Genomic DNA, 14,402 nt, shown 5'->3' with positions numbered 1-14,402 from the left:
GACCCGCGGGCATCGCTCCTCCTTCGACTTTTTTATTTATTTCATTCCCAAGACATGGTTTTCTATTGGAAGCGTCCTCTAGTGAACCCTAAGCAGGTGTTAGGCCATTATTTCAATGTGACAAACGCTCCCATTAAAACGTGAAGGATTTACAACTGATTTTTTTAAAACACCTTCAGCCACAGGTGCAGCTGGCCTGAGGCCCCCCGCACGTGGCCTCAGCCACAGGTGCAGCTGGCCCGAGGCCCCTCGCACGTGGCCTGCGGGAAAGCACCTAAGAGGCCTTGGAAAGCCCCTGACAGACTGAATGACTAATAGAGCCCTTTTTTTGGGTTGAACACCTGCTAGTTCAGCCAGAGGACATACAGTTCAGATCAGGACACTTGATAGTTCATCATAGTTCAAATAAGGACCTAAAAATTCTTCTACAAATGCTTGGTCTTGTTGGATTTGTGAGAATCTACTGAATCTACTGGTACCTTGTTTCCCATGTAACAATAAGAAATATACTCAAAACCTGGATTAATCTTTTTAGTCACATAGCACTACTATTATTCTGAACACTACTGTGAGACGCACTTATTTTCCCTTTCGTATGTCTACCGTACCATGCTTTTTACCCTTTTAAATTAATTTTATTAGTAAATGGAGCGTACCACGGGCCTCAACTTTATCTAAAATCTGGGTCTTTTAGTGAAGCTTAGGGCTAGTGGCCGGCAATCACCTTAGTTTTTCTGTTTTTCTTGTTGTTTAATGCTGACAAATTATACTGTATTTGTTGTGTTTCTGATGCCTGATTCTGTTTTTTCTTTTCTCTCTGTTTAAGGTGCGGCTCCATCCAGAGATGGATGTGGTATCTGTTCCAGAAACTGTCCTGTGCACGGACATTTCCTCTATATTCGTTTTGTGAATTGTTCTGTAATTTGTGTCTGTATCATGGCCCAAGCAGAGGGTCACCCCTTTGAGTCTGGTCTGCTTGAGGTTTCTTCCTCAGAGGGAGTTTTTTCTGTTGCTCTGGGGATTGGTAAGGTTAGACCTTACTTGTGTGAAGTGAGAAACGTTGCCAATCCCCCCCCCCCCCCAAAAAAAAATTTTTTAAACAACTGGGAGAAAGTAAAGTGGACATCTTGCCAAACACACCAGCATTATTTTGCTGCTCCTCTGATCTGTAGTGGAAACCCAGCTGTTTCTAATTGCAACGTAAATGCACTATATGTGTGTGTATCCCCTAAAAGTTTATACCAGAATTATCGTGGACTGTATGACATGGCACAACCCTACTGTGTACATGTGGATTGGGCATAAAACCATGGAACTGGTTTTAACAGGAAGTGCACATATGTTGTGTCTGATACTAATATCTAAATGATTGTACGATGTTGCGTTTTAAGGCTCCATCTTTGCATGGTGTGTAGTCAACAGCAGGGTGTAGCTTTGTGACTTTGTGTTGTGTTTGATCTCTCTGTAGGTCAGTGTGTTGGAGGATGTGAATAAACCGGGTCGGACGGTCTGTGTGGCCAACACCCACCTGTACTGGCACCCTAAAGGTCGTAACTCTGCGCCAGCTGGTGCAGCTACTTAAACACCATCACTGATAAAACGCAGCTCATAGAATGAATTCTCTCTGTAGGAGGGAATATTCGCCTGATCCAGATGGGCGTGGCTCTGCAGCACCTGAGTCATGTGATCAGTGAAGTTGCACCAGGTGCCCCCCTTATCTTTTCTGGTGATTTCAACTCCACCCCAAGCACAGGTAAGTAGGCCTGTCACCATAATTACTGTATCGACTTATTGATCGATTACACTGGCCAACACGATGTTTCTTGCATGGAGTTTTTCAACAGATTTTGGGTAATTTTGGGCACAGAATCCAAATCTGGTGTTAGTTTTTGCCAGTCACGTGTTTTTGAGATATGTAAACATGTTTCTCGTATCAAGCATTAAAGCAAAAGCTGCAGTCTCGCACACCTCTATAGTGCTGTCAGAGTTGTTCAGAGTTGGACCTGAAAAGAACAACTCGGTTAACACAGAAAATAATCATGCAGGAGACACTGAACTTCTTTTTACTGATCAGGAGAGAGCAGACGAGCGTCAACCTCCACTAACGACCGTCCCGTCAGCTCTGAAGGGCCCCGCCCATCTGCCTCTCATATTTATTGAAATAAAGTTACATACAAGCATATAGGGGGACAATAATACAAAACAAGAAAAAGACACAGAGTCTGGTCTCACGTCGATATGAAAACTGTTATGGCTTTGAGCCTTCAGTCTCCTAGTCCTCCAATAGCAACGTTCAGCCCTGAACCAGTGTGCCGGTCACACCGCTTTTCCCTCAAGGCTGACCCGCTAATTAAAAACGCACATCTGCGCTTAGCAAAACATAGCTTTAGCAAAACAGTCTGCACATTCACTAAGCCAAAGATCATCTGCTCACTTTCCCGTGTAAGCAGTTGTAATGATTATTTGAACAGTTCAGTGTATATGATTGCTTTAACAATAAGTGATTAATTAAAAGAGTAATGGTACATGAACTCACACACAGGCATATATGTATATATGAAAATAGAGAACAGAATCAAAGACAAGATCAAAGACAGTACATCAAAGTAAAGACATTAATAATCAAAGTAGAGACATTAATATTTGATAATCATATTGCTACTGTATAGAAAGCCCTGGCAAGTGCCAAAAAACGATATTTTGGCTCTGGTTCATATTTCGTGAACCTGGTTAAAAAAACGATGCTTTTGAAGTTGCTTTTGTGCGATTAGTGGCATCAAACTCATGAGTGAATGAGCAACTTTTCTGTAATCCATCAATACGGATCATGCATATTGCAAAAAAACGTGATGTGATAAAGGAAACCTGAGCTCGGATTAAGATTCGGCACCCCAAAATGACCCTAAATCAGTTCTCAAAGTCCATGCAAGAAAAGAAAATGGTTGACAAGTGTTCAGTGGTGGGCACAGATAACCAAAAAATTAACTTCGATAACAGATAATCAGATAACTGAAAAGTTATCTTTGATAAAGATAAACCGATAAACCACCCAAAAATGTATGGGAAGTTACAGATAACCGATAAATTCCAGTGTTGTCTCTGGTATATTTGTTACTACTAACAAGGTGAATTTGAGTTTTAACACCACGATCGCTTTTGGAAGTGACAAAAGACTCAAACAATGAGTCAGCATTTCTATGTTTGAACACGCTGCCCCCTGTTGGAAACTACACGGCTACAGCACTGAAGCACCCTGAGAGCAGTCACAAAGCCAGCTCTCTATTAATCACAATGCTCCGGTCAGGCGGAGGTCTTGAAAAATAAAGGCATCCTGACTTATGGTTTTGTGTGAATACTGATAGAATAACTCCATTAATGTCAATTCTGTCATTTGTACAAAGTTAAAATATAACATATATCTTTTAATGTTGAATAATGCACTAATTCTGAGGTTTTGTAACACACACAGACAGATTGCAAAGGATTCTGGGTAAAATGTGCCTCTGCTAAACACTGATTGGTTCAATCATTCATTATGTAAACCAACACGTTAATGTGACGTTTGTCATGTGTTGTTTACAGATAATTGAGATAAATGTGCTTTTGTAAAATATTCCATTTTTTATTTGTAAAAACAGGCATTTTTACGGAGCCCTGGAAGTGTCATTGCAAAATGTTTTGCATGTGGAGAGAATGTGCGCACGTTTTATGATGTTGGAAAACGTGCACTCAATATTGACACACAAATGTTGGCTTTACACTGTGCGAGAGAATTGTTTGGACCGAGTTTCAGGTTAATCGCGCGTCCTGCATCGTGTAGTGTGCATGGAGTAACAAGCTGCGTTTAACATCTGACGACCACCTCCTGATCGCCGATCGTATAGTCAAATGAAAATCAAACCTGTTTGATATTATTCTGTATCCTGCTGCTGCAGAGCTACAAGTGTCCAACCCCTTGCACTGTGCATGTGCAAACACCGCAGAGCTGTCTTGTAATGTTTTTTTGTTGTTTGTTTTTAAACTTAATTTGTAAAAAAAAAAAAAAAAAAAAAAAACTGCCATGAACACCACTGGCCAGTAGATGGCAGTAGAGGCCTTGAAATCTTTCCAAAACAAAATCCCAGATAAATCCGTCTGCTACATTTAAGATGCGTGGAATTTAACAAACGCAAATACAATAATGTCTATAAACCCAGAGAATATATTCACAAGAGTTTTAGGCACTAGAGTTTAATGCTGCTGTCTGTGGAGCCTGAACAGAGTGTCTGAAATGCATTTGTCCTGTCGTGAACACCCTGTCCTACCCATAATGCTGCTGGGCCCAGCATGTGCTCACAAAACCTTAAAAATTAGCACATTATTTTAAAACTAAAACATATATCGTATATTTTCACTTTATAAAGCTTCAGACATGACAGTAATTTTAAATAACTTGTCCAAAATTAGTTTTGTTAAATTTTGAACCATAAGTTAAAAATGTATGCCTCTGGATGACTTGGGTGATATTGCCAGCGTATCAGTATGGTATTAAAGGAAATAATTTTTTTTTTTTTTTTTTTTTTTTTTTGGACTAGTTCTCCTTTGGCTGCAGAGGTAGAGTGGTTTTTCCTGGAAGTATCTCTCTACTGTTTGCAGAGGGTAGAACTATATATATCTGTTAGGAAACTTTTAACAGGTAGGTCTCAACTGATTTTAAATTTTAAAAATGTTTGCTGTTGTTCAGCTGGGTTTACTGCATTATCGGTCTAAAAGTTATCGGAGGACAATTCATCGGAAGATAATTAGTCTGATAATGGTTTTTAAAGTTATCTAAAAAGATAATCCGATAACGAAAACATTATCTTCGATAATTATCTGTTATCAGATTATCGGAAGTGTGCCCACCACTGCAAGTGTTATATAAATATGAACGCAATCGTTTTTCTGACCTCGACGTATCGACTTTTACGTTCATGTTTGTTCAGTGAGTCTTGCCGCTTCCGCCCTCCTGCTGTCTGCAGGGGGCGCTGATGCAGCAGCACAGCAGCCAGTCAAAGCAGAACAACTTCATGATTCCATCCAGAAAGTCTGGAAGAATAAATATCTGCAAGAATGCAGGTGTCGTCCTGTGTGGTGACTTCTCGTGTGTGTCTGTGCAGGTGTGATCCAGCTCCTCAGTGAGACCAAGGTTTCAGAACAGCATCCGGACTGGAGCAGCTCAGGACCCGAGGAGGCCTGTAACCTGCAGCTGCTCTCCTCCTTCCCCCCCTTGCAGAGCGCCTGCAGCCAGCCGACCTACACCAACTACGTGGAAGGATTCCAGGGCTGCCTGGACTACATCTTCATCCAGCCGGAACACATGCAGGTACACAAAGTACTGCTGAGAATAGTGCGTCTTCATCCAGCCAGGACACGTGCAGATACACAAAGTACTGCTGAGAATAGTGCATGTTCATCCAGCCGGGACACATGCAGATACACAAAGTACTACTGAGAATAGTGCAAGTTCATCCAGCCGGGTGTCGCGGTCCTTCTTTTTGGTCGTCTCAGGATGTCTTCTTTAGATAACACAAATTAATTGCAAGTGGTTTGCAAGAAAAGGACACAACACTTTGGAATAATTCAGCCTTAAGCAAGATAAAATGCACAGAGTTTTTAAGTTTATTTAAGCCTTCGACACAGAGCTTATACAAACTGAGTCCTCTAGAGAGACTGAATATGCGACGACCGCGCTCATCTATATATTGGAGACCCGCGGGCATCGCTCCTCCTTTGACTTTTTTTTAAATTTATTTTATTCCCAAGACATGGTTTTCTATTGGAAGCGTCCTCTAGTGAACCCTAAGCAGGTGTTAGGTCATTATTTCAATGTGACAAATGCTCCCATTAAAACTTGAAGGATTTACAACTGATTTTTTAAAAAACACCTTCTGCCTGAGGCCCACTGCACCCGGCCTGCGGGCTCATCACTGCTGGGATATCAGCCAACTTGGAAAGTACCTAAGAGGCCTTGGAAAGTACCTGACAGAACAAATGACTAATAGAGCCCTTTTTTTGGGTTGAACACCTGCTAGTTCAACCAGAGGACATATAGTTCAGATCAGGACACTTGATAGTTCATCATAGTTCAAATAAGGACCTAAAAATTCTTCTACAAATGCTTGGTCTTGTTGGATTTGTCTAGGTACACAAAGTACTGCTGAGAATAGTACATCTTCATCCAGCCGGGACACGTGCAGGTACACAAAATACTGCTGAGAATAGTACATCTTCATCCAGCCGGGACACGTGCAGGTACACAAAGTACTGCTGAGAATAGTGCATCTTCATCCAGCCGGGACACATGCAGGTACACAAAGTACTGCTGAGAATAGTGCATCTTCATCCAGCCGGGACACGTGCAGGTACACAAAGTACTGCTGAGAATAGTACATCTTCATCCAGCCGGGACACGTGCAGGTACACAAAGTACCGCGTGCAGATTTTGGGTTGAACACCTGCTAGTTCAACCAGAGGACATATAGTTCAGATCAGGACACTTGATAGTTCATCATAGTTCAAATAAGGACCTAAAAATTCTTCTACAGTCCCTCCTCTGGGACTCGAAAGAGTCCCATTACTGACAAGACACCCTCGTTTGTGCATTGCAATAATAAAAAAAGAAAAACACATCACTCGAATTACTGATAACTCTGGTGCGGATGTGAATATAAGTGATACTTCACACGGTAAATATATTTAAGTGCAGGTGAACCTACATACTAAGGCACAAAGTGATCAATTAGCTGGATTATATCAACGCAAGGTGACATTCAAACATTGAGTTTTGGTGTAATTCAAGGCACTTAAAATGGCCACATAAAACAAGTTACAGCAACCTCTTAATCATGGCAAAGTAAAGGCATTACATTGACATCAGTGCAACCAATCATCTTCTGGCATCTATTGTCTCACTCAACCAGAGGCTCCAACCCATTATACTTGGTTCTACATATTATTTTGTTAAAGCGTCACACATTTATTATTTAAATGCATCAAACAATCCCTTCGTTACCACTATTTAGTCAACCAATCAAGAAACTATTCTAAGGTTAGCGCAGCTATATCTAGTTAAATGATAAACACAATAAATGGTTTCCCTTCATGTCCGTCCTTAAGTCATTTGCCTTAATCAATCATATAATGGTTTTCATTATAGGCCATTTCTCACCATTTTCCACTTTGTTTTTCTTCTTTTTCAGCTTGTTTTCTAATGCCCTTTTTGGCCAGACGCCAAATTTAGGCGATGCATGTCTCTTGAGGCATGCTATAATTTAAGAAAAAAGGGGTCCCTATGGTGCATCTTTACTACTAAATCTCCAAACACGCCGTGTAAGGGTCCCCTTTTTATAACTTTGCAATGTGATATCTATGTGTATGCATTTAGCTTTATCTGTGTTACGCAGATGATGGTAAGGACAGACATTTACCCGACCTTCGTTACTAACATATATCCTTCTTTGTTTTTATTTACACTCGGATTTCTGAAACCAGTCCGCAATTCAAACTCAAGAACCAAGATCATGGTTCGTTTTCAGTGCCATTACGTCAGTCCACGCTCCTCAGCATTTACTCAGCATCTGAGGTTTTGGGAGAAGTTGGGGAATATGGGGAGGTTGGCCTTTCAGGGGTAGTGGGGGGGAGGATCAGGAATTCTGGCTTTCAGACAGTCGCGCAGTTCTCTGATGGATCTTTCCAGCTCCTTGTGCTGCTTGGCCAAGTTGTACAGGGCCCCCAGAGAATTCTTGCCCACATTCATGGTGGTGGTGGCCAGCCCTAGGTGTTCCCTCTCCATATGCTCCATCATGCTGGCTAGCATGTCCATACTGGACTGAAGATTTTGCTGCGTCAGGGATTTTGCTGCATCTTCTTCTTTTTGTTTTTCTTTCTTGTAGATTTCAAGATGGTGACAAATATGCTCAGAGTATAAAGCCCAATTCATTTTCAATAGTCCCACGACTCCATCTAGGGCTTTCTGAACCTCATTTGGTAGAGCCTTTTTTACAGTTATTTTAAACAGGATTTCAGTTGCTGGAGAATGGTTCCATGCATTTCCTGTTTCCTCCGCCCATCTCTTCTGGAATCGGTGCAGGAACTTCTTTGGGCTCTCTTCAAATGTCCACTCCTCATCATCCAATTTAGAGGGATCCAAGACCTCAGGGTACTTTCTTCTCAGTCCTTCCCACATGGAGTTTCTATAGCGATTTAAAGGGGACTTCATCATGTTGATTAGTGCCCATCATCTGTGTTAGTCCAACCTTTTCTGCTAGTTCTTCAGTGTCATGTTTTCCCATTACATGCATTAGCAAGGCTTTTATGTCACCTAAAGACAAGGTTACCCCTGCAGTGCCTTCTTCTAAGGCAGTTATCCATCTCCCAGCTCCTTGGGTGATGTCTGGCAGCCTGTTGGCCAGTCCCACCATGTCTGTCCAGCTCCATGGGGTATACACATGATGACCATTTCTGACCACCAGTGGGCATATGAGGTCTTCGTTCTCCTCTTCGTCTGTGGGGGCTCCATACTGTCTTCCAGATCGAGTGCGACTGACTGGTCCCAGGCGGTCCATCAAGTTAGTTATGTCCTGTTCTAAAGCTGTTATGTTTTTGGCTACACATTGTTGTCTTTGCCTGAGTCGGGTCTCTTTTGCACTCTCAATGACGACCTCACCAGAAATCTTCCGGGTGGGTGGCTCTATAATGTGATTCCCTCGATTGGGCGTTGATTGTTGTAATATTCTTCTTTCCTCGGCGTCCCTATGTCTTTGTATTCTTTCCTCCGCTAGCCGAAGTTGCTCAGCTAGTTCTTCATTATCTCTTCTGGCCAGATCCAGTGTGTCACAGAAGCTCTTGTGCCACTCTTTGGAGCCTCTATAGCCTGAGAAGGTCCAATCGGTTGACTTATGGTGGGAGGGGACGGTTTTCAGTGGACCTTGATGTGCAGGTGGGGCCTTCAGGCCTCTCTCTCTATCCTCGTCTGCCTCAGTGTCACCGTTATATGTGGCCCCCCCTGCTGGTCGTGGTGAGCAACCACTTACTTCCGGACTTGGAGACCTTGCTTTGCTCCCGAGCTTTTAGTGTCAGTGTGAATTTGCCCTCCACATCCATGCCTTGGTCCTCTTCACGAGTTCCTAATACAAATTGTCCAGCTGTCCTTCCCATATCATGACGTTTATATGGGGGTGGCTCTGCTTCCCAGCTCGGTGCACTGGCTTTAGTCTCTTTGGATCTTTCCTCTGTCATTTTTTCTCTTTTCTGCTGTAGCCTCTGTGCTTCCTGCTTGAACAAGGCCAAAACTTCTTTTTCTTCAGTGCGTTTTTTGTTGTTATTCACATTCTTCTGCTGATCTTTAATTTCTTTTTTCTGTATTTCTGCCGCAACTGCTTCACACATCACCGGATCAAATGATCCCTCCAAAGGCCATTGCCTGCCCCCATGTGACCTTTTGTGCCACTTTCTCATACATTGGTTGGCCTTAATGCGTTTTCCTGGATACTTTCTTAGTACTAAGTCTAGCGGGGTACTTTCCCGACCTTGACCTTGAGAGTTACCCATGTAACCCTGACAAACGCTATGTGAGGTGTTTCTATGGTGTTCTGGTAGTTGATAGTTCATCATAGTTCAAATAAGGACCTAAAAATTCTTCTACACGGGACACGTGCAGGTACACAAAGTACTGCTGAGAATAGTGCATCTTCATCCAGCCGGGACACGTGCAGGTACACAAAGTACTGCTGAGAATAGTACATCTTCATCCAGCCGGGACACGTGCAGGTACACAAAGTACAGCTGAGAATAGTACATCTTCATCCAGCCGGGACACGTGCAGGTACACAAAGTACCGCTGAGAATAGTACATCTTCATCCAGCCGGGACACGTGCAGGTACACAAAGTACCGCTGAGAATAGTACATCTTCATCCAGCCGGGACACGTGCAGGTACACAAAGTACCGCTGAGAATAGTACATCTTCATCCAGCCGGGACACGTGCAGGTACACAAAGTACCGTGTGCAGATACACAAAGTACCGCTGAGAATAGTGCATCTTCATCCAGCCGGGACACGTGCAGATACACAAAGTACCTCTGAGAATAGTGCATCTTCATCCAGCCGGGACACGTGCAGGTACACAAAGTACCGCTGAGAATAGTACATCTTCATCCAGCCGGGACACGTGCAGGTACACAAAGTACCGCTGAGAATAGTGCATCTTCATCCAGCCGGGACACGTGCAGGTACACAAAGTACCGCTGAGAATAGTGCATCTTCATCCAGCCGGGACACGTGCAGGTACACAAAGTACCGCTGAGAATAGTGCATCTTCATCCAGCCGGGACACGTGCAGGTACACAAAGTACCGCTGAGAATAGTGCATCTTCATCCAGCCGGGACACGTGCAGGTACACAAAGTACCGCTGAGAATAGTAGTACAGCTAGAGGGTAAACTTGTAGTTTTAGGTTTGAAGTAGTTCCTGATCAGGTCTGTTGATTTTAGTAAATGTTTATTTAGAATGACAGGTGTGTGTGTGTCCATGTGTATGTGTTTTCAGGTGGAGCAGGTCATTCCTCTGCCCAGCCACCAGGAGGTGACGACCTATGAGGCGCTGCCCAGTGTGGCGCACCCCTCGGACCACATCGCTCTGGTCTGTGACCTGCACTGGAACCCTGCTGACCTTTGACCCAGGACCGTGTGGCCAGAGGGTCCAGGTCATCGGTTCCTCCCGCTGATCCTGTGTGACTTGACATTTCCTTCTGCTTGATATTCTTTGTTGTTCTTCACTCCAAGCAGCAGAACCCGACCCGGGACCTGAGTCGGACCTGATCCGTGTTTATCTTTGCGGCACATCTGATGTCGCACACGTCCGGTGTTCATGCTGAGAATTCTTTGTCTAAATCTCCCACAATGCAGCTGCAAGTTGCACTACTTATCATGAACTGTGGGGGTAGTATTGCTGCATGAGTAGATACAAATACTTTTAAAAATGATTAAAGTGGACGTTTCCCAATTAGATCAGCTTTTACGTGGATGTTTGTGCTAACCTGAAACCGTTGTGAAACTTGACCTTTGAGCTGATGAAAGTCCAAAAAAAAACAGAAGCAGCTATCGAACTAGCCTTGTGATGTCACAGAGGACATCTGTCCAACAAACAGTCTGATGTAGATTTAGCGTAGTGCAAATATGTAAATGTAACTGGGTAAGATAGATTGCCTGGTCACTCCAGTGACTTTTCACGCCTTGTTTGGCTAGGTGACGCGTAACTTACATTATTGATTTGGGTGACGGTCGGATTTTCTTTCTGAATGGTTTTTGTTTTTTGGCTAACATCAGGTTGATTATTTTCTTTGTGACATCACATTTGTGTTTAGTCTCACACTGATGACACAAACATCGTTACACGATTGTTGCAACATTTGCTGGTGTTATCTTTGGTTCTGGAAAACATCAATGGATATTTTTCAGTTTTTTTGACATTTAATAAACCATACATCACTTAATCAGATGATTTTCTTAATTTTTCAATTATGAAAATAAACAAAACGTGCTCCTCTTAAAACATGACGCTGTAGAGTAAAAGTGCAAGCTTTCTTCTTCTTCTGTGGTGTTTAACGGCAGTCAGCATCCTTATTGTTGCATTGCTGCCACCTTCTGCATCAGTTCCTTATAGCAGTACTAAATCCTCTCGATGACTCCGGTGTCTTTCAAGTATTTAAAAAGCCAACACTTCCAATTTAAAGTTTGTGTTGGACTGTTTGGAACCTGTTGATGTCAAAGCACCAGTGACGCCACTGATCTCTATATAACACTGGATCACTCGTTGGCCAATATTTCTGAAGCAAACTGGCCGCCATATTACTACTCCCATGTCCCTGCTCCTGAACTCTCTTCTGTTGACCTTTAATGAGGCGCACGCAACTTTATTGTTTCTAATTTGGTTAAAAATACCTTCATGTGCAGCTACAGTAGTGTTCAGAATAATAGTAGTGCTATGTGACTAAAAAGATTAATCCAGGTTTTGAGTATACGAGGGCTGTCAATAAAGTAACGGTCCTTTTTATTTTTTTCAAAAACTATATGGATTTCATTCATATGTTTTTACGTCAGACATGCTTGAACCCTCGTGCGCATGCGTGAGTTTTTCCACGCCTGTCGGTGACGTCATTCGCCTGTGAGCACTCCTTGTGGGAGGAGTCGTCCAGCCCCTCGTCGGAATTCCTTTGTCTGAGAAGTTGCTGAGAGACTGGCGCTTTGTTTGATCAAAATTTTTTCTAAACCTGTGAGACACATCGAAGTGGACACGGTTCGAAAAATTAAGCTGGTTTTCAGTGAAAATTTTAACGGCTGATGAGAGATTTTGAGGTGATTCTGTCGCTTTAAGGACTTTTCACGGTGCGAGACGTCGCTCAGCGCTCTCAGCCGCCGTCGTCAGCCTGTTCAAGCTGAAAACCTCCACATTTCAGGCTCTATTGATCCAGGACGTCGTGAGAGAACAGAGAAGTTTCAGAAGAAGTCGGTTTCAGCATTTTATCCGGATATTCCACTGTTAAAGGAGATTTTTTTAATGAAAGACGTGCGGATGGGTCCGCGCGTCGGGACGCAGCCGCCGCGACGCTCCGCCACAGGAAAAACACCTCTGTTGAAAGCCTTAAGGACAAGTTGGAACATGTCCTGCCTGTTAAACAATTTCTCATATACTCACTCCACTGAAAGCCATCAAAAGCCGCCTGGATTTTACAAATGGTTATCAACACGGAGGTGTTTTTCCTGTGCCACCGCACCGCGTCGGCTGCGTCCCGACGCGCGGATCCGTCCGCACGTCTTTCATTAAAAAAATCTCCTTTAACAGTGGAATATCCGGATAAAATGCTGAAACCGACTTCTTCTGAAACTTCTCTGTTCTCTCACGACGTCCTGGATCAATAGAGCCTGAAACGTGGAGGTTTTCAGCTTGAACAGGCTGACGACGGCAGCTGAGAGCGCTGAGCGACGTCTCGCTCCGTGGGAAGTCCTTAAAGCGACAGAATCACCTCAAAATCTCTCATCAGCCGTTAAAATTTTCACTGAAAACCAGCTTAATTTTTCGAACCGTGTCCACTTCGATGTGTCTCACAGGTTTAGAAAAAATTTTGATCAAACAAAGCGCCAGTCTCTCAGCAACTTCTCAGACAAAGGAATTCCGACGAGGGGCTGGACGACTCCTCCCACAAGGAGTGCTCACAGGCGAATGACGTCACCGACAGGCATGGAAAAACTCACGCATGCGCACGAGGGTTCAAGCATGTCTGACGTAAAAACATCTGAATGAAATCCATATAGTTTTTGAAAAAAATAAAAAGGACCCTTACTTTATTGACAGCCCTCGTATTTCTTATTGTTACATGGGAAACAAGGTACCAGTAGATTCAGTAGATTCTCACAAATCCAACAAGACCAACCATTCATGATATGCACACTCTTAAGGCTATGAAATTGGGCTATTAGTAAAAAAAAAAAAAAATATAGAAAAGGGGGTGTTCACAATAATAGTAGTGTGGCATTCAGTCAGTGAGTTTGTCAATTTTGTGGAACAAACAGGTGTGAATCAGGTGTCCCCTATTTAAGGATGAAGCCAGCACCTGTTGAACATGCTTTTCTCTTTGAAAGCCTGAGGAAAATGGGACGTTCAAGACATTGTTCAGAAGAACAGCGTAGTTTGATTAAAAAGTTGAGTGGAGAGGGGAAAACTTATACGCAGGTGCAAAAAATTATAGGCTGTTCATCTACAATGATCTCCAATGCTTTAAAATGGACAAAAAAACCAGAGATGCGTGGAAGAAAACGGAAAACAACCATCAAAATGGATAGAAGAATAACCAGAATGGCGAAGGCTCACCCATTGATCAGCTCCAGGATGATCAAAGACAGTCTGGAGTTACCTGTAAGTGCTGTGACAGTTAGAAGACGCCTGTGTGAAGCTAATTTATTTGCACGAATCCCCGCAAAGTTCCTCTGTTAAATAAAAGATGTGCAGAAGAGGTTACAATTTGCCAAAGAACACATCAACTGGCCTAAAGAGAAATGGAGGAATATTTTGTGGACTGATGAGAGTAAAATTGTTCTTTTTGGGTCCAAGGGCCGCAGACAGTTTGTGAGATGACCCCCAAACTCTGAATTGAAGCCACAGTTCACAGTGAAGACAGTGAAGCATGGTGGTGCAAGCATCATGATATGGGCATGTTTCTCCTACTATGGTGTTGGGCCTATATATCGCATACCAGGTATCATGGATCAGTTTGGATATGTCAAAATACTTGAAGAGGTCATGTTGCCTTATGTTGAAGAGGACATGCCCTTGAAATGGGTGTTTCAACAAGACAATGACCCCAAGCACACTAGTAAACCAGCAAA

At 43.0% G+C, this 14,402-nt stretch overlaps 1 protein-coding gene across 1 annotated transcript in view; it reads left to right on the top strand.

Moving 5' to 3' along the window:
* The window catches only part of pde12 (phosphodiesterase 12), a 47,459-nt gene extending 35,936 nt beyond the window's left edge, over positions 1–11,523 (top strand). Inside the window, exons 5-8 of the mRNA XM_034165172.1 lie at positions 1,469–1,547; positions 1,631–1,753; positions 5,139–5,344; positions 10,567–11,523. Coding sequence (XP_034021063.1) covers positions 1,469–1,547; positions 1,631–1,753; positions 5,139–5,344; positions 10,567–10,695 — 537 coding nt within the window. The 3' untranslated portion in view covers positions 10,696–11,523. The remainder of the gene's footprint in view (positions 1–1,468; positions 1,548–1,630; positions 1,754–5,138; positions 5,345–10,566) is intronic.
* Positions 11,524–14,402: the final 2,879 nt, after the last annotated feature.

This window comes from Thalassophryne amazonica, chromosome 3, assembly GCF_902500255.1.
Source record: "Thalassophryne amazonica chromosome 3, fThaAma1.1, whole genome shotgun sequence".
NCBI lineage: Eukaryota > Metazoa > Chordata > Actinopteri > Batrachoidiformes > Batrachoididae > Thalassophryne > Thalassophryne amazonica.
Note: the sequence above shows the minus strand (reverse complement) of the source record. Positions and strands in the feature narration are given on the sequence as shown.